Genomic DNA, 20,196 nt, shown 5'->3' on the forward strand with positions numbered 1-20,196 from the left:
GCAGGCAAAACAATCACGTCGGGCAGGTCACCAGTTATGAAGTGGTCAGGTAAAGGCTACGTGCTCTGTGATTGGAAGGAAAATGATTGTTCTGCCAAAATGACACGTGGGACGAAAGACAATGTTTAGGTAAGCGAGATAACGAGAGATCAGCGGTAAAAATTAAGGAAAAACGTGAGGAAAGCTCGCGCGAATACTCAGCCTGTCAGACGCCACTGTGCACTGTAGAAAAGCTATATTTAGCGTAGATATATCGAGATGTGAAACAACTGTGTAACGAGAGCCGGAATAACAACGGAGCGGAAGCGACAGTGCCAGAAACACAAACTATTTTAGATAAAAGATAGAAACGGGCTTACAGAAAACAACGAAATAATTACGCCAATTAAAGCACAATAAACTTATTTTAGAACGCAAGTAACATTATATAATCTTAAGACAATAGCGAAGATAATGCGATTTAAATATAATACTAAAAACGAGATCAGAAGGTACTTGAAAAGGAAACAGTATTTGCGCACACGCGACAAAACAATAGCGCACTTGGGCGGAGACGCCGCAACTAAATAATGTGCCGGTGGGCTGCGCGGCACCACAACAGATAGACTGTAATTAAAGCGGACCATATCACTTTTTCTTCATTTCTATCTCTATCACCTTTTCCTCCCCTTATTGCCTTCTCCATTGAAATAAAGAACCGCCCCGTGATCGGCAAGCCACTGACGTCGGCGATCTGCCTCCCCACCCCCTTACCCACCAATTAATCAACCCGGCGCGCTCATTACACCCATCGCCCCGGCTCGGTAGCCAACCACCCGCTATCTATTTGTAACGTGTACAGAGGTCACGTGACAATGCTTGGATTAGTAGCCCTTGCAGTGGCGCTGACTGACCGCGGAACGCAGATCATGCCAAGTTCTGCAGGACAGGCTATCTGCCAGCTGCCATGCGCCGCGGCCGAGGCGCTAAATCTGTACCGTGTGCAGCGGCCATGTGACGGTGTGTGGGTCAGTGGTTCAGCTTGCTGCCGCGCGGTGGCGCTGGCATCGTCTCAGACAGCTGGCGCGGCGCCGCCATGCGGCAGTCGGCCAAACTAACGACCCAAACATTGTCACGTGACCGCTGCACACGGTACAACTTTACTACGTGAGCGTGGTAGTGTGCCAAGGTGTCGGGCGGAATGGGCGCGGCCGGTCGCTGCACACGGTACAAATAGAACGCGGTCGTAGTGGGCGGAGGTGCCAATATGATGACTGGCAGGACCGGCTGGCTGGATGAAGACCACGGTTCTGACGTCAGGGGCCCCTGGCGAATCCAGAGAGCGGCATTGAACGCTGCGGGAGGGCATTCCTTAAAAAGTTTTGCCAATTAAAAAAACGCGGATCAACTATGAAATATTCGTGGCATTTAGCTACATTTCAAGACGTTACATGAGATAGTTGATGTGTTTGTGGAAGAAATAAGGTTGTGTAAAGGATAGACAGATGCTGGATAACAAATGCTGAGGGTCATTCACATTAAACTTTTGATGCAACAATTTATCATGACCAGCAGGTTGAATCAGCCCTGTTTATGTAGGTGAAGATGCGTGCCAAGTAGTTTACTAAATAGCCAGTCTTTAAAGCGAAGACGCTATTTTAATCTGGCCGGCTCATGGTGGATTTTAACGTCAATGGGCACTCCATTAGTTAGCCGTAAAAATGTTAATGGACCAGTCAGTATAAACGGATAGTGTCATGACAGGGCGCCATACTTCTGACACCGCGCATTTGCCACGGGACGGCCGTGTTGTCATTAGTGCCGAGCTGCCACGCGTCAGTGGGCTGGCACTGTGTTGGTTTGGATGTGTCGCCGGCTCTCTGCCGCCCTGTGTCGGGGCTGGCGCCACCTCTGCCGGCCCGAGTGGCTGGAAGGGCGCCGATGGTGAGATCACAGCCGGCCCGGCCCGGTGGCGCCGCTTTCTGGGCCGCGCCTGTATACTTTGGCGTGGCCAGCGACTTGTCAGTGGGGCTTCGGCGCCGTCCCGCCCCCGCCCCCGCCCTGGCCCCGCACGGGGGCGGGCCGCGCTGCCGCTGCCAGAGCCTAGTTCCACAGGTGTCCGCCGGGGGGCAGCACCTCTGCGTCTCGCCGCCGCCCCCCTCCCTGCGAGGTCTGGTGACGGACGCCCCTGAATCCTTCCGGCGGCGCCAGACGCCGCTGCATTGGTGTCGCGAACCAGGACGGATCCGGCGGTTATTTCGGGCGGGCGCCGAGTTGCATGTTTCGCTGCCGTTAATCGGTGGCTGCAACGACACCGTTCGTGCCACCGACCGTCCAGACGGAGACATTTCCGCCGCGCTCTCAGCCCTAGGTGTTGGGGGCTGAGCTGTGACCCGAGCGATGTTATTTATGTTTGGTCCGCATTTAGTGCTGCTGAATAGAAGCATACCAATACTATAGCGAGAGAAGTGATCACTGTTTTGCCTAAAGCCGTGCGGTACAGTCTACCTTCAGGCGCTCACTCGTGGCGACATCTAGGGATGATATATGTAACTAGGATTGGAATACGGCAGCTTGTGGTCTGCTATGCTGACTTCAAGTTTATGCCGCTTAAATTTAGCCATGCTGATCATGAACACGTCAGTACGTAATCGCTTTAGATCGCGCATAATACGAGGTCACTTCATTTTACCATGGTGTTACGAGTAGCTTCAGAGATACCGATATATGTATAGCAGATACCAAGTCCTTACCTTGATGCATCTCAGTTTCAAACCGTTTGTTGTAAGCACGTGGCAACAAGTGCTACGGGGTGCTCCTCTAATTGTGCATTCCTAAGATGAACGAACAGCATCGTCTATTTATAAATCTATGTTAGGTGTAGATCGACCAGTCCACTAAATCGAGGCGGTGTAGCTTCTGAGGCTGCTCTCTATGGACTAAAATACATGGTGATCGCTGACCGTTCGGTGCTTTTTGGTCTAGCGATGCTTAAGGGGGTCGTAGCGATGAACAATTCCACTGGAGAGGTCTTTGGTCCCAAGCTTATCGGTGTAACTCAGTCATCGATGACTAGTGTACCCTTTGGCAATGAATGGCCAATAGTGATTGGAGTCAAACCGGATTTACAGTTCTTTTTCAACACTTTTTATTGGATGTCTGTCTTTCAGTTGCAACGTCTCGTACAGAAGTACCCTCCCAGATAATTAAATACCCTTTTGACGGCAACCGACTGCTTTACTAACAGGCGATGATATGTCCTGCTTACGTCACAATGACGTCACAATTATCCTCAGGCTGGGGCGCCGGGCCTGCGGTGGTACTCCGCCGCTTTCGAACCGTGTCGGTGCCCGCTGTTCCAGTTGCTTCGGGTTTGTGCTGTGGCCGTCTGTTACCTACTCATTATTCATCTCTACTCTGCCAGTGGATATAATTTCTTTGTACAGGGTGTCCCAGAAGTCTTGAAGCTTTTTTATTTTTGTCGTGTGACCTTGCTATGCCACCGATTAAGGCGAATCATGCCTCAAACGAAAGAGAATGAACTGAAATTTTGTATTTTCATGCGTAGAGCACCACTTTAATCAGGTGGCCCGCGTTGTGAGTCGCACAAGAACGAGCACGAGAGATCACGTTCTTCGCTGCCGCCAAGATCTCCCGGTTTGCGAAACACCGGTGTCGCCATGCCCGTTTCTTGTCAGTTTCAGTCTTATTCCCTGAAGCGAGCGACATAATATTAGCGACATATATTTGCGACGGGTTGCTATTTGTTTTAGCACCATAATAATGCGACGAATCAAAGGATTACAACGGGCTGTTGCTTAGCGCGCTCAAGCAGCTGAGCCTTATTTTCGTAATGGATGCGTGCAAACATGTCAGGAGCCTTCTTGATCAGTAAATCATTATGTTGCTAATGTTTTCTCGGAGATCCAATACTCTGTTTCCTGGCTTGCTTCATGAAATAAGGCTCTGGAGCTGACCAGAAACGGGCATGGCGACACCGGTGTTTCGCAAACCGGGAGATCTTGGCGGCAGCGAAGAACGTGATCTCTCGTGCTCAATCTTGTGCGACTCACAACGGGGGCCACCTGACCTTAAGTGGTGCTCTACGCATGAAAATACAAAACTTCAGTTCATTTTCTTTCGTTTGAGGTGTCATTTGCCTTAATCAGTGGCATAGCAAGGTCACACGACAAAAATAAAAAAGCTTCAAGACTTCTGGGACACCCTGTATGTATACCAATTACGTACACTGCGCGATGGCACTGCCCAGCCCCACGCCCACTCCCCTACCGGGAAAATCCCGGTGGCTAGCAGTTTGGCGAAGCGCTCTTCACTGTTCCCCGCTGTGAGGCAGGTCCGCACGCCATTAGCGGCTCCCTAATGGCCCCCTAACGCCTCGTTAATGGAAACTAATGGCGTACTGCATGGCGGCGGGTCACGACTTTATCTTTGCGGAGTGCTGCGCCTCTGAGCGAAGGTCGTGACACGAGCGAACCGCCAATCGTGCCCGTCACGACTCCGATTAGGCGGCCAGTCTCGTGCCGAAAATTAGCGGAGGTAGTCGGCAGACGAATTATGTCGATTAGCTGATGTGCAGTGGGATTTATGGGCCATCAGTTGCGCCTGTGATGTTCTCCTGCCAGTGATGTCTGGGTATCGAGCTGCACACGCTATAATTGTATGTAGCCGAATCGGGAGACGCTGTTTGTGTATTCACGTCTGCGGTCTTCCGTTGACGTGTGCGCGGGCTCTGAATCACTGCCACCGCGTCGGGCTGGCAGCTCAGAGAGCACCCCTGTTCACTGCACAGTGCGCACACGGCTCCGTCGGCCCTCACATCCAACGTTCGTAGAACCAGCGGAAGCCGCCAACACCCTCCCCAGGCCCCAGGCCTGACTCAGATATAATGACCCCGTGTTTATTATCGTACGCGCTCGGCGGCCATTCAACTGACATTTTCTCCTCGTTATTTCTATGTGATGTTTATGTATTGTCTCGCTGGGTCTACTTATATCATGTTCGAGACGGTCCATGTTTTATTCCTTATATGATATCACCGCGGGACGTTCCGTCTGACTGAGGGGTGCTGAAGCTGAGTCTATGACGTCACTTGGTAGGTTCGTGACGTCATAGGATGATGCACGAGTGAGGTTCGGCTCTTTCCAGGGTGTTCCATGCCATGATCGTCCAGTCTACCGCCTCAGTTCTGTGCTGGCTGTCCGCACGCCGCCCCTGCCGTCCAGCTGTGGCCTGTGCCGGCCACAGGTCGACTCAAAGCGCCGGCTTACCTCGTGCACAGAGCGCACCTGCTGACTGTTCTCCCTCCCTCCCCCACCCCTCCCCGCCGGTACGGGGAATCGGTACCAATGACGTCACCGGGGGAGACGTCTCAAGCCAAGGCCGTCGGGTGGTCGGCGGCGGTGGCGACTTTTACCGGCCGCCGGTGCCGCCGCGGCCGCGGACGACTGTGTATTCCGGTCAGCTCGGAGATCGGCGGCTCGTCCCTGCACCACGGCAGCGGAGCGACTCAAAGGGGCGTTTTTTGGTGCGGCGTCATTGGCTTAGCGGGACCGCAAGTCCACTGTTCGGTCAGGAGGAATGGCTATTGGATGGCTGGTGGATTGTCAGGGACAGGATGGAATAACAATGGAGTGCAGAGAGCTGCCTAATAAGGAGAGGACTGGCCACAGTTGATTGAGAGGTCCCTTGGTCCCGCCGGTCGTCCGTGGCAGATGGGAAGGACGGCGAGGTTTTGTTTTACGGCGCTTCCCTAGATAAAGAATCTCTGATCTGAGAAGTGGCTGGCCCACTGGGCGCAGCACTTTCTTAGTATCCAGCATTGCAGTCAGTTACATGCATGAAAAACGCCCACAACTAATAATACACTTTTTGTAAGTGTTCCAGACTTTTCACATAAACCCTTTTGTAGTTTTAACTCTTTGAGCAAGGTGCAATTAATGATGTGTCTGCACCTACATGATGAACAGATGGAAATGTCATTCCGCGGAGGCACGGATGAATGTGTCCTTACACATTTCTTTTAATTTTGACACATTTTCCTAATCTGCCTTGTTTTTTTCAGTTTACTTACACTACGATGTAGTCAGTGAGAATGAGAAAGCGTCGTTGTGTAAAAATCGCTGAATGACTACAGTTAAATGTGGTAGATTATGATTGGGTTGTTGTTTTTATGAGCATTAGTTAACAAGCCTCATTACGAGACTTTTGTTCCGTGTTTAACTTTCTCTTCCACTGCCTTTGGAAAGCAATGGTGATGATGACCTTGCCTCGTTACCTCGACCTGGCCTGTACAAACTCCCATTCCGTCGCCAGTGACCTGGGCGGGTCGATTCTAAATAACAGTCATGACTTCTTCCTCATTCAACTCGCTTTTTCATGTCACTGGCTGCTGTTCGGAGCAGGCGACCAGCAGTCACCGTCCCAGCCTCTGCCACTGTTACAGTCACTGCCTTTATCAGTACCGCCACCGTCGCCTTCACTGTCGCCGTCACCGTGACCCGTGGCGCCGGACAAGCGCCCCGGCGGGTTATCCTGACTTACGACGGAGGCGCAGTCATTAGGGGGCAGGTGACGGTAAATTAGAAACGGACGTCACGGCAGAAGGGAGGGGGTGGTGAAATCGGGGAGGGGAGGGAGGCAGGAGTCGGGTGGGAGGTCACGGCTCGACGGTTCTGGTTAATTGTGCCCTTCTTGCCCACCGCTTGCATCTGTAATCAGTTTGGCCAAGTACATTTAATTGAGTATGTGCCGATGCTGTCATGAACTTTGCGCAAATTTTAGCTTAATTGACTTGCGCATGGAGTGTCGATTTTTTTCATTTTACGAAATAGTGCCCTGAGTGCAATATCAGCTAGGTTTGCATGTGTATTGAATTGATCTGAAGCTGGAGTTCTCGGCACCTGTCAGTGTTTTCAGGGAAATCAACCCGTTCTTTTTCGGGCTGTCACTGGGACTGCACCTCACTCAAAAATGCCTGCTGTCATTCACCGATGACAGGTTGGGTGTTTGGTAAAGCTCCGGGCCGATCCGAGCGTCTGCCTGGCATTGAGCGGGACCTCGGCCTTGTGCCGCTGTCGAGCTCACACTCCTGTGATGGCTCAGTGAGCCGGCAATTGTCGGATCGTGTCGCCCGTCGCCCGACTGGGAATGCCGCAGGTGTTTTGAACAGACGATTACCAGTGTTTTCCGACGCCTGTGGTTACAGAGTTGAGTTACTTGATGCTATCGCCGGCGTTTTGGACTACAACCCCAGAGGTGCGACTGCCAAGTGTGAATGCTGTCTGCTAGCGCGGCTTCGACCGTGCAATGCAGAACGTGAGGCTAGGATAAACTAGGGGCGAATTCCGAGCTATTCTCAGGTAGGGTGATTCACAATTGTTTGGAGAAAAAGCACACGGTCCGTTGCGTCAGTCCGGTCAAGCCTGGCCATCTGTTACGATTCGAAAGGCCATGTATTTAGGAGGAAAATGAAGAGCAGAGCCAAGATACGTCGGTGAATCCTAGACAGTTGACTGGAATTTACCCCTGACCCAAGATTCCGTGGCTGCCCAGCTGTGGTTTGTTACAATGACAGTGCCGCCCCGCCCCGCGGAGTGGAGGGGCGTCCCGGTGCGCTCCGCCACGCAGGTGTGCCCGAGGCCGGCGTCAGCTGAGCGCCGCCCGGGAACCTGTTTGTGAATCAGCGTCAGCTGACGCCGGACGTCAGTCGGTCGCTGCAGACGTCACCGCGCCCCCAGCAGCGGCGCCGGCTGCGGTCATCCCTCCGTCCCGTCCGAGCCCTCCCCCAGGCCGGGAGCTGTGTATATCACGCGATAAATAACCACACTCAGGCTCGTCGCCGTGCCCCCGGCGCGGCACCGGCCGGCTGCCGGCCCTGTCCCGCTGACCTGACGACCTCGGGTCACCCCCGCCCCCCCCCCCGCCCCTCTCGGCTGCGTGGCGGCCCCTCTCCGCCAGTGGCGTATTGACGAAAGCCGTGCGCCAGCCTCCGCTGCCGGTTAGCCTTATAAGGCGGTGACGGCGACGAGCGCTGCTCACGGCGGCAGAGCCGACCGGCCGGCCGCATGCCAAGAGGCACGCTACCGGCGGCCGCCGTCCGCCGATCCCTGCTGCCGGACGGACGGACATGGCAGGTCGCTGCTTACCGGCGGCTGATGAGTGGTGACCAGTCGCTGTCTGAACTGTCTGTGTAGGGTGGTATCTGCACTGTGTTGTACCCAGCTCGGGGACCAAATGACGCACTGCTGGCAGAATGTTGGGGCCGGTTCCCGACAGCACCGTCCGTTTCGTGCCATCCTAATCACCCCATAATATCACGCTCGTTTGGCCGCTCCCGTGTTCGTGTGCAGCGCCTGATGGACAGGTCCGACGGCGCTCTCATGACCGTGACGACCTTGGCTACCGACCGGCTGCCGTCCCGTGCTCACCGCCCGCCGCCTATCGCCCTCCGCCCCTCCGCCCTCCTCCCTGCCGATGTGGAATAGATGCAGTACTACATACACAAGGGCACGCTAGTGGTCATGCTCGAGTGAGTCCATCAGCACCCATGCAGGCAGCCCAGCTGCTACCTCTGGGCTACTCCTGAGGTGCTCGCTCACCATCCGAGGGCCATCGCGCCCGGTATTTTAATAAGGTTCCGCCGAACTGCCGGCTAGAGTTCTGCACGGCTGCAATTTTCCACAGCCTAGCCGCCCCGCAGCCGTGGCTCCACAGCCACAGCCGCCCACAGCCGTGGCAAACTGTGGGCAGCCAGCCGTCAGCCGGCCGTGATGAAATGCAACCAAATAGTATATAATAAGTTGTTTTTAGTTGAAACATATAGCCAAAAGCACATTGCAATGGGCTATAGATTCTCAAGCTCATGAAGCATCATAGGCTAAGTGGTTGTGTATCTGGCTTTAGGCCGAAGGCCTGAAGCCTGATGCGCATCGCATGCCTACACAAGCCCTTGCAAGGGGTTAAGAAAGATGGGTAGGTTAGGTAAGGTAGGTACCTACATCAACAGAAAACATAAACAACGAACCAGAATAGAAGCACTAGCAGTGTAGAATAGACATCTAATGCCAAATCCTGAAGCATGGTTGTGGGACAGAACAACAGACCCTGATGCTTTTCATTATCAATGTTAGGTATGGAAAATGAAACTGAAGTTGATGGACAAACAGTGATTGTCTAGTCAAAACTCTTGCTTCTTTCTTACCCTGCATATTTTCTGGGGTGTGATATGCCAGGCTTGAAGCAACCTTCTGAGCAAGTCTCCAACTAATTTGATATGCAAGGCATCAAAACACTAGTGAGCATCCAAGAAAGAAAAACATTCATCTATTTTGATTTTTCCAAATAATGATCTTCGCTCAAATCCCCAAGGACGTGCGATTGCTCTTTCAATCAAAAATTTTACTTGAGTCAAATGACGTAAAAAGCAAAGAAGTGGCAATAAATTGTTTTGTGTCACCATAAACAGCCATAGAAATCATAATTAATCAATAATAATGCTATACAGTTAAAAATTTGCTCTCAAACAAATATCAATTATCAAATTTTTACATTTTTAGAGGAAGACGTCATTATATTAGTAAAATCAACAGCTCGCGTAAGAAATATTGTGTTCAGGGTTTTCACCGTCATGTGAATTACGTGTTCAGGGTTTCCACCATCATGTGAATTAACCGTAAATAAGGTTCATACTCACTTATAATCTAATTCCATTGGCTTCGTTGATCAGCATTTTCTGTTAGCGGTCACTCACACGCCAGTTAGAACATAAAGCGCCAGTTTTATATTATGTAATTGGACTTGCCGAAAATCCAGAAGTACATCTAAGAGTTATTTTAGATAATATTTTATGAAGCCTTTACCTGCCTTTACCTAGGCGTGATTTCTTTTTCTATTACCTGAAAGAATTATTGAACGCTCATCTTCAATAGCTGTAAGGTGCTCTCCTAATGACCAGGTAAGATTGAGATTGATTTGAGGGGGATGTGACAGCAACATGTTGCATTTTCTGAAACTGTCAAGCTATTGATGATGAAGGAACAATTGGTGCCTATAATTAGTATTCTGTACCAGAGTGCAAACTCTTCTACAGCAAATGGTAAAACCATTACAGGTTTTCAAAGGCTTCACCACTTTCAATATTGCTGGGCATCCTTTGCATGATTTTTACAGGCTAGGCTGCTTATCAGAATGTAAGATTAAGGATTTAAAATTTTATATTTGAGTACTTAAGATTGAGCTTGAAATCTCACAGCCGTGGCCACAGCCGTAGCCGTGTTCTTGGAGATATTTGCAGCCGCCCCGGCCCACAGCCGTGGGGCTGCAGCCAGCCGCGGCTGCAGCCGGCCGGTGCAGACCTCTACTGCCGGCTACGAGGACATTTACTGCCATCAGCGGCTTCCTGATGGGGTGCCGGTGGGCTGCTGATGGGGTGCCGGTGGGCTGCTGACCGGCAGGCAGGGAACAGATCTGCCCCAGCCCGCCCAGGGACGGAGGGTGCCTTCGCGAAGGGATGCCGCGGTCACAGACTGTGTGTTGTTGTTGACGGTGGTGGAAGAGATGGCCGTGGCACCGATTACCGACGCCAGCCCCCCGGTCGACGGCCAGCCCGAGTATGACGGTATTTTTAACCTGGCCGCCGAGAAGCAGCCAGTTCCAGCACCAATACGTGACGCTTGCAAGGCGGTGGGACCGTGCGGCAATAACGCGGCCGGTGAGCGCGCTCGGCACGGTGCGGCGGCGGCGCGGCGCGTTACGTTTTTGCGCCGGCCGGCCGGTGGGCGGCGCTGTGCTCGTCCGCGGCGACGGGCCGCTCGGCGGCGTCGGCACTGCCGCTAGTCCGCCGGTCCACTCCGCAGAGCCGACCGTCCGTCCGTCCGCTCCACACCGCACCCGCCGGCATGGCCACCATGGAAGACTGGGAGGGCGAGATCCAGACCCAGGTGGTCACCGAGAAGAAAACCAAGAAGACTAAGAAGTCTCGCAAGCGTGGCGATGACGGCGTTGTGGAAACGACCATTACCGAAACGACGACCAACTCCGGAGACGTGGACAGCTCAGTGGGCAACGACACCACCACCAAGACCATCACGTCAAAGTAAGAGCGCCCCGGCAGCCGCCTCGGCGGCGGTGCGGCCACGCCCCGTCCGTGAGTGTCAGTGACACGGTGTCGGTGTCATTGCCGTGTCGCGGGCCGGCCGATACGCCGCAGGTGTTAGACGGACGGCGTGGCCGGGGCCGGGGCGCTCTTACTGACCTTCCCTCTGGTGAGTGGACGGCGGCCGGCCGGGCGAGCCCCGCCTGTGTCCTCCAGTCGCGTCCTCCGTTCCACCTAGTGCACTCAATGTCCCCGTCTGAGGACATCGGTAGCGCCTTCCTCATGTGTTGACTGTTGACATTTGATAGTCGTTATCCATTCACGGTCAGGAGCGTTGAGCCGTGCATCTGTCCGAATTTATCGCACCGGCATGAGCAAATCATGCAATGCATTTCAACCAACCAAGTGAACGAATCATGCCACGTGCACGCCGGCTCGTCCGGGTCCAAAGTGCTCGTGCCCTGCCTTTTGAGGCGTGAGGTGTATGTACTTACGACGTGCTAGAGCTCGCCCTGCCCCCGCCCATTTCGCGGACCTGAGGTATGGACTATGACCCATTTCCTCAGAACCTGAGGGGCGGACTGTGGTTCATTCTCACAACAGACCTGAGGGATGGACTGTGGTCTCACAACAGACCTGACTGTGATCCACTCACCTGAGGCGGGTGAACCATTCACCCATTACTCTTGGAGTGGTCTGTGACCGATTCCCCAAACAGACCTGAGGGACGGGACCATTTCCCATAACGAACCTGAGGGGTGAACCGCGGCCCAATGGCCCATGCTCCTTATTGCTCCATTTCTTCGGCCGACCTGAGGGGCGGGTCTGGAGCTCGGTACGCTACCGGGCCGGTCAGGCGGCCCGGTACGCGACCGATCTGTCCCGCCGCCACGGCCGACCGTAAACAAACCCGCCCGGGCGCGAGACGGCGGCTGCACGTCCCAGTCCCCTCTGCACACCACGAGCTGCCGATAGCTGTGGAATGAGCAGTTCTGTCCGGCCGTACCAAACTCAACTTCAACACGCCTCCTTTCGCTGTAAGGTTTCAAAGTTCAAATTCCTGCGCATTACGTTTCATTCTCGAACACTTGCACGTATAAAGGAAAACTGCAACGAGACGGAAATGCATAACAGTACCGAGAAATAATGTTCGCTTTTCTTATACTTGAATAGTAAAGATGAACTTAAAGTTCTTGTGTTCCGAGGAGAGCACACGAACGTGCTGCGTGGCGGCATTTCTTCCATTATTCAGCATGGATGAGAAACCTACACCTGTGGTGATCCCGTGTGATATGGGCAGCTCGTGGCCGGGTGAGATATTTCGGTCCCTCAGATCTTGCCAGGCGTGACAGGGCAACTTCACGCTCCCCGAGTAGCTGCTATTTCGGCTCGGCGACCGGCGACTGCCTCTACAGGGAACCGCTCAGGAGGCGGACCTGAAATTTTATGAACCCAGTGACGATGGCTTAACTTTTCCAGCTTCGTCCTATTGATTAATTAAGTTCAACTTTAACCTTTTAGTCACTGCCTCAACATGGCTATCTCGTCTGGGACGGGCCTAATTAAACTCTCCTCGCTGACAGAGCTAGGGGGAGCAGGGTGGCCGCTCTGCGCCCGGGAGAGGTGTCCTGATCGCGACATAGTGGCGGTCTGCCCATGGACAGGCCGTGTCCCGCCGCTCACGGGGCTGATGAAATGCTGTGACGTCACAGAGCCTGTGCACACGGTGCATACCTCGACTGGTGTCCGGGGCCGCGGGACGGGACGAGTGATTTACAGCGGCTCACACACCGCCCTGCGCTGGATCGGAGGATATTTGTTTATATGCCGACTAGCTGCCAAAGACCGAGAATAAAACACTGGTACACTACCGATACCGACGAAAAGATAAATCCAGCTAGGCTTAAAGCTGCCGCTGATTTTTTAAATGGTGAGAACTAGCCTTTTAGAAGCAGAGTATCTAATCGACCATATTTGTATTGTTTTTCTTTGGAACTCGTTGTTATCAGCTTCATGTGCATGTGAAAGGCACTATAGCTCGATAACGAGCTGTCATCTGTCCGAGTCTCTTCTCGTAAAGGATTATGCAATGCAATGTGATGCTATCTTGCAGTTGTGTAGTGTTCCCATATAACCTGCAGGATGCACATGATATATAAACGTGACATGAAAACGTCGCATGCATTGTGCATCGTGCAAGACGTGCAGTACGATTCTCAAAAAGATATAATATGCACATTGCTTATAATGCCTAATGTTTTATGTTCTTTTAATGAAGCTTATGTGCACTGAGCATTTGGTGAACACGGGTAAAACCCAGCGTCTTATTTTGTTTGCATACAACATTATGTCGCTCTTCCTGAAAGTAGGGGTTTGCACATAAGCTTACTGGTTCTGTATTGTAACTCTAAGTTGCCTCACGGGCAAGGATGCAGTAGACAGGGCATCTGCAATATCAGGCCGTACGTTTATCTATATTATACGGTCTCTCTGACCCTTCTGAAGTTCACTATATTATACGGTCTCTCTGACCCTTCTGAAGTTCACTATACCATCCGGCTGGTGGTCACGGCATCTCTCAGTTCTTCTGTCAGCCTCCGACCGTCTCCCACCGTCATGCTAATCTGTTTCGCAACGGCGCCGTTCGTCTCGACCCTTGCTGTCGGTCGGTCGGGGTTTGGCCGCTCGTGCGCGCGCCTGCTGGTGCCAACTGCCTCCCATCTGCGTCCACCGGCCGAACCGACTCGAGTGCAGCAAACACACCGCGCTGGCGCCGCGGCCAACACACAGAAAACTCGGGCTAAATGCCAGCTACTCAATATCGAATTTCGCCGCTGTGTTCATTCAGAAGGCATGCAAAACAAACTTTCAAATGCAGAGTGCATTTAGTCTCAGAATTCATCATCAAAACGACACGCACGACTTGTTTATCGCTTTGTCAGTTTTTTCGTCTCCTACTTTTGCCTCCAGTTTTGATCCTGTTTTTGTGCTTTCCCATGCGTCACGCAGGGATACGTTTGTTTTGCTCCATCTTTCATGCAATCACCTCTCTCTCTCTCTCTCTCTCTCTCTCTCTCTCTCTTCTCTCTCTCTCTCTCTCTCTCTCTCTCTCTCTCTCTCTCTCTCTCTCTCTCTCTCTCTCTCTCTCTCTCCCACCCTCATTCTCTATTCGTCCCTGCACTCTCACCTGGTCTTTCCTGGTGTCTCTCCTCTCCTCTGTCCCTTCACTCTATTGTCTCCTTAGTCACCTCTTGGTGCCTCCTTCCCCCGTACCGCACCCCTATACCACAGCGTTCCACCACCTCCGTCAGTCAGGGTTTCCAGCGTCCTGACGCTACTTGTTTGGGCATTGCATGCACACCACGGGGCCAGACGAGGTGGGAGGGGGGTAGGGCTCGGCGCGGGTCGCCGCTCGTGTCGGGGCACTCCCTGTACCAGACATGTGTCGTGAGACCATCCACATGTATCGACACAGGCTGGAGAGGCAGTATTTTGTTCCTTTAGCCAGGTCCGCTGAAATAATTAGCTTTGACATGCTGGAGTTAATTCACGGTCACTCGTATTGTCCACGTGCTGTGGTTACTCCTCTCATGGCGAGAATTGAATCTCTATTTTGGATTCTGGAGTGGGCAATTTTGACTAAGCCAAGACCATGGACATTGATCTTGGGAGCTTCAACGAACAACTTAGAGACAGCGTCAAAGTAAAATAATAAAGACCTAGCCTTGGGCTGTTATGGTTCGCTGTAATGGAGCGATTCCATTTGACAGGCAATCGAAGTGTGATAGGTTTCCCGTGGCTACCCTCATTATGGCTAGTCATTTATCTCGATGGGCATGAAAACCGTGGATCCTGATAATGAACTTGTACCACCTCCCGTGTTGATGCTGGATAAATGTGTTCCCCGTCCTTAATGAAATTGAACAAAGTGAAGAATAGGGAATTGTATTAGGTGATGCAAAAATAATTTCTGTTTTTCAAAGTTTGTTTTGAGTAAAATCCCTACTTACCGGTATGTAGGCTTTTTCATTCATTTTGATGCAATACAATGCCACAAATACTCTTCCATCCATGCAATTTTGCATATATTTTGCTTAGCAAGCTTGCTACGGTGAATATCTTATTTATCCCCAGACGTTGGGAGTAGTAACGTCAATTACGGAAAATTGGAATACCGATACCAAACCAAATACCAACAAAAACCGTTGGGATATACCGAAACCAAACCAACTTGGGAACATGAGGAAAATACCAACATTTTACCAATTTCTTAGCCTCTTATACATAAGTGAGGGTTAATGATACCAACAAGCTACCAAACACATTAAGATTGAAATACCAAATACCAAGTTGGTATCGGCTTAGTATCGGTATACCAAAAAGTTGGTATCCGATTGACATTTGACATCTTTGGTTGGACACAGAAAGTGTCTTGTCGCTTGAATAGATTCGCAGCCGACTTGAACGCTCGAAGGTATGCTGCACTTTCTGAGATGACAGTTCAATTATCACGGTATCGCATGGAGATTGAAGGGCCCTCTGAAGTGAGACATGGCTTATTTAGCCGGACCGAAATATCACGTTTGTCCAGTTTTCGGCTGCGGTGTGACCAACTGTCTGGCTCCACCTGTCTCAATATTGCCAGCTGCCTTTCTCTGCCTGGCTCTGACTTTGCTAGCTGTTTGGCTCTGATTTGACCAGCTGCCTGGCTCAGACGAGAGGTTTCTACAATCTTAAGCGCGGAAAGGTGATGACCTCAGTTCTTGTCCGAGAAACGATAGTAGTCCGGCTACAGTAGACCAGTCGTGGCAGAATAATCGCAATAGACTAGGTTCAAACTAGTCATTGAAACCAATACGACTTTCCACAAAGTCGCAGATGTCAGGGATGTCAGAGGATTTCAATACCCGTCGTCGGTCTGAACCCATGTCAGTTCCTGTCGTCTGATTGGATTTTTGAGCTGCTAGCGTCGTGAATAGGCGACTGTGCGTACCGGCGATGTAAGCCGAAGACGGTGGTGGACCGAAAAAGGCCACAGATTGATAAATATAGACCCGCAGCTGGTTACTGACTGCGATACTGTAATGAGAGTGATCCTGAGTCGCGGGTTCCGAGAATGAGTGACGGATGCTGACTGATTCGTGCTGCTAGTGGACGGAATATGAGACTGATCGGGATACGGAGAAACGAGACGGATAGATGACTGGCGCCTACGACCTACGTTAGGTGTATGGCCAGCGCTGGACAGCGCCCAGCCACTGCGCGCGGCCATACACCTAACGCGCCAGGTGTATGGCCGCGCGCGCGGCGGCTGGTCGGCTGAGGCTGAAATGAGTGACCGGACATTGTGCTGGCCGACTGAGCCGACGGTATCGATGACGGCTGAGTCACAGAGCTGCCATTGCTGGCCCCGTGTCCACGCGCTGAGGTCAGAATGCAGGGTCTGCACAGCGCGGCTGCAGCGAGACTCAGAATGCGGGTCACTTTGCATTTAAAACGAGCGGGGACCGAGTCCTGATTGGTAATCTGATGACAAAACTTCTCCCTTAGAATAGCTAAGGGAACTGGAATAGCAGCCAAGAAAGATACATTTAAGTTGGAAGAACTGGTTCTTATGCTCTCTAAAAAGCTTCTCAACATCAAAACTACACTTTTTCGGTTCAAGTGATCATAGTTATGCCATAGACGTTAATCCTCTTGTTTTGTAGCTTTGAGCCTTATACCTGGCTTCGTCAGCCCTGAAGTAATAATCCCTGAGTAGAGACCCGGCCGAGTCTGTCGATGTGCTGGCCTCGTCGACTGGTTCGGCGGCCTTCGCCTGCCGTCTGCCCGGCTGCATGGCCCGACCTGTCCCCGGGCCTGTGCGCTGTGGATGGGCGCGACCGTGTACGATCCCGGAGCTTTCCTTCTGCGCCTGTGTATGTCGGCAGAGGCAGCGGTCCAGACGACCCTCGTTCATTGTTCGCCGTTCAGTGACGTATCATTGTGGTGCAGAGAACGGTGTGCCGGGGTTTCGTAATCGGCACAAAGCAGGTCGGACAGTCACGAGGGCTATGGACAGGTGGGCGGGAGTGAGCATGGACAGGGACCGTCGAGGGGTGTAAAGTGGCTCCCAGAACTCTAAAGATGCGAAATTTGCGTGAAGCTCGTCGGATAAATGCAACAGGTAGCTCAGGGATTGTTTTGATGATGTTGTTTGCGGAAGAGAAGTTTTCGCTTGGCGGTTATTAAAAAGACTTGCTTTCAATTTGTTACGGATCTGGCGCGCTGTTATTTCCATCTTAATTGAAGCTTGCCACCGTCGCGTCGGCTGGCGTACTTCGAGACCGGCTGAAAGCGGCTCGCACTGGTCTCGTCGCCTTGAGCTTTAAACTTTAGAGCGGGCAGAGAAGCAGGTGCAAATCCAGCTTAGGTGCGGGCTCTCCTTTTCTAGTTAAATCCCAGTACCCAGTTCCCGCTACTTGCATGATTACCAGTGAGAAGAACATCACTAAGAAAACAGCGCTTCCCCAGACGCCGTTTGCGTGAGAGCCTGTCCAATTCTGGCAGCAGGATCTAGCAAAACACACTGGCATTTAACGCATCAAAGCCTGCCCGCCCGAGAGCAAACAATGAGACATCGACCGGTGGTCTGAGGCGGCGCTGCTTCGACCGTGCCCTAATCAGGCCCCTTGCCCCGCTGAATGGAACCCATCCGCCATTCAACCAATCAATCGCCTGAACATTCGCGTTTCATCAGCCGCTTATGACCGTGATTTGGCTATGCTTGGTGAGGGCACAAACGGCTTCAGCCGCGGTCGAACTGTCCGAGCAGACCTTAGTGGGGTCGTAGTGCTGCCGCTTTGTCGATGATGAAGTTGAGAGTGGCAGCGTCACGAATTTGACTGAGCTGCCTGATTTTATCATGAGAGACGTCTTGGCAGTTTTGGTTCGGAGGTGAATCATTCACATAAAACCTGTTCCTGTATTCTACGGTAGCAGAGGCCATTCGTTTTCATTACTTGATTTGCTTTGCCCATACCAGTGAAGTTTTGTTACGGGACCCATGAGAAACAAATATTTATTGCTGTCAGCTTTTAGCTTTATTTCCCAAGTTGAATATCCGCGTAACAGGCGCGTGCACTTCCCAGTGCACTCGTCGCTTCCATCGAGTCCCTACCCGAAGTGTCGCATCGCACTGTAGACTCCCCTTTGTGAGTTCCATCACTCGTTTCTCATTTCGATGAACTTACTTCTCTTTCATTGATGTCTGACCCGTTTCCTATCTGTTCTAACTGGGTATGGCCGTTTATCTGACGCTTCTCCTTTGTGTGTGTTTTCAGTTGATTTTCAGTGGCGAGTACACCAAGGCGATGAACAAGGACTGGCACAGCGGCCACTTCAGCTGCTGGCAGTGCGACGAGTCGCTCACCGGCCAGCGGTACGTGCTGCGCGACGACCACCCCTACTGCATCAAATGCTACGAGAACGTGTTCGCCAACACCTGCGACGAGTGCAACCGGCTCATCGGTATTGACTCCAAGGTGAGCTGAACTGAGCTAGCGGTATCGACTCCAAGGTGAGTTTAGCTGCATTGGCTGGCGCTGTTAACTCCAAGGCGAGCTGAACTGAGCTGGCGGTATCGACTCCAAGGTGAGCTGAGCCGAGCTAGCGGTATCGACTCCAAGGTGAGCTCCGCTCAGCTAGCGGTATTGACTCCAAGGTGAGCTGAACTGAGCTAGCGGTGTCGACTCCAAGGTGAGCTGAGCCGAGCTAGCGGTATCGACTCCAGGCCAAGGTGAGTTCAGTTACATGGGCTAGCGGTAATTAACTCCTAGGTGAGCTCCTGATTTAGCCGCTCCGAGATAAGCACGTATTCTTGAGTTAGCGTTATGGACTGGTAACTAGCGATATGGACTCCGTATGCTGAGTTATCGGTATCGACTCTGACGGAGCTCCGCTTCTTGAGTTAGATGTAAGAACTCTGGTAAAGAGTTATCTATCCTTCTTGACAGACGTGACAATTGAGAAGCCAAATTGGCAAAGTTTAAGTTTCGGAATGGATCAGCCTCTAATAAATCCAATTGGCAAATTATCCAGTTGATACCTCAATCGTAAAAGCAGCATAAGGATCACACCTTTCTAAAAAGAATAACAATGAACATCCAACGACAAAGTCACTCGATTAACACTTTGTTTTCGAATGAAGCGGCCAGTAACCGCATGTAATAACCATTAAACCCGCGCCCGACACCACTTATCGCTCAATCAGTGTCACCGGCGCGAGCTAAAACGCGTTCCTCGTTCTACGCACCTGTGGGCTGCGTGGCGCACTGCGGCGTGGCGTGGCGCGGTGCGTCGGTCTGCGACGTACGTGGGCGGCATTGACAGCCGGAATTGCCTCGGTGACGCAACTCGATGTTGTGCCGCCGCCGCCCCGGCCGGGAATGACGTCACCAGGGCGTTCGTCCAGCTGTCTGAGGAGATGTGAGCCGAGCGACAGAGCCGGTCAGATCTCTAAAGACGATACCGTCATGCAGAAACAGACGGGCTGACATACAGGCAGACTGACAGACAGACAGACGCGCCGTTCTGTTAGCATCAACACTGTGACCGGTGCGTTCCACTTCGCTGCGTGGCTCCGATATACGGACGCTGCCGAGAGACGAGTGCTCCGACGTGCCGGGTGCTGAGTTATTTGTGGATGATCGTAAAGCGGCGCCGGCGCCAGTAGCTCTCTATGACCACTCCATTGACTCAGTATTGTTCCATAACCGGCTGTGCTGTTACGCCACGATTCAGAGTCCATCTCTTATTGGAGTGAGGTGAGTGTTGCAAACGCCACCTGTATGCAAACCGGGGCTGTTCGTGTGCGGGTGCTGTGATCAGACTTGGCAGTGGTAGGGATGGACCAGAGTGAGAGTGGGGAGTCGCCGGTTGTCAATGCTAGTGCTGCCAAATTCTTAACTGTATCGGGAGAGCTAAGCATTGCAGATGGTCTGTCGTCACTGTCAGTAACATCAAGGGGCGGCGTAGGATGGAGTCAAGTGGCTTGATTGCTTAAGAAATGTGAATATCAGCTCTTAAAAGTTGGTACTCATTCTTATTAATCCTCCATTATAGCC

General features: G+C 52.1%; 1 protein-coding gene across 4 annotated transcripts in view; it reads left to right on the plus strand.

The window, feature by feature from the left end:
- The window catches only part of LOC122378314 (four and a half LIM domains protein 2-like), a 190,101-nt gene that overhangs the window by 137,044 nt on the left and 32,861 nt on the right, over positions 1-20,196 (plus strand). For all 4 annotated transcript variants that reach the window (XM_043359253.1, XM_043359252.1, XM_043359254.1 and 1 more), the window contains one exon: positions 18,415-18,615. In XM_043359253.1, coding sequence (XP_043215188.1) covers positions 18,415-18,615 — 201 coding nt within the window. The remainder of the gene's footprint in view (positions 1-18,414; positions 18,616-20,196) is intronic.

This window comes from Amphibalanus amphitrite, unplaced genomic scaffold (genome assembly GCF_019059575.1).
Source record: "Amphibalanus amphitrite isolate SeventyFive unplaced genomic scaffold, NRLGWU_Aamphi_draft 000057F_arrow, whole genome shotgun sequence".
NCBI lineage: Eukaryota > Metazoa > Arthropoda > Thecostraca > Balanomorpha > Balanidae > Amphibalanus > Amphibalanus amphitrite.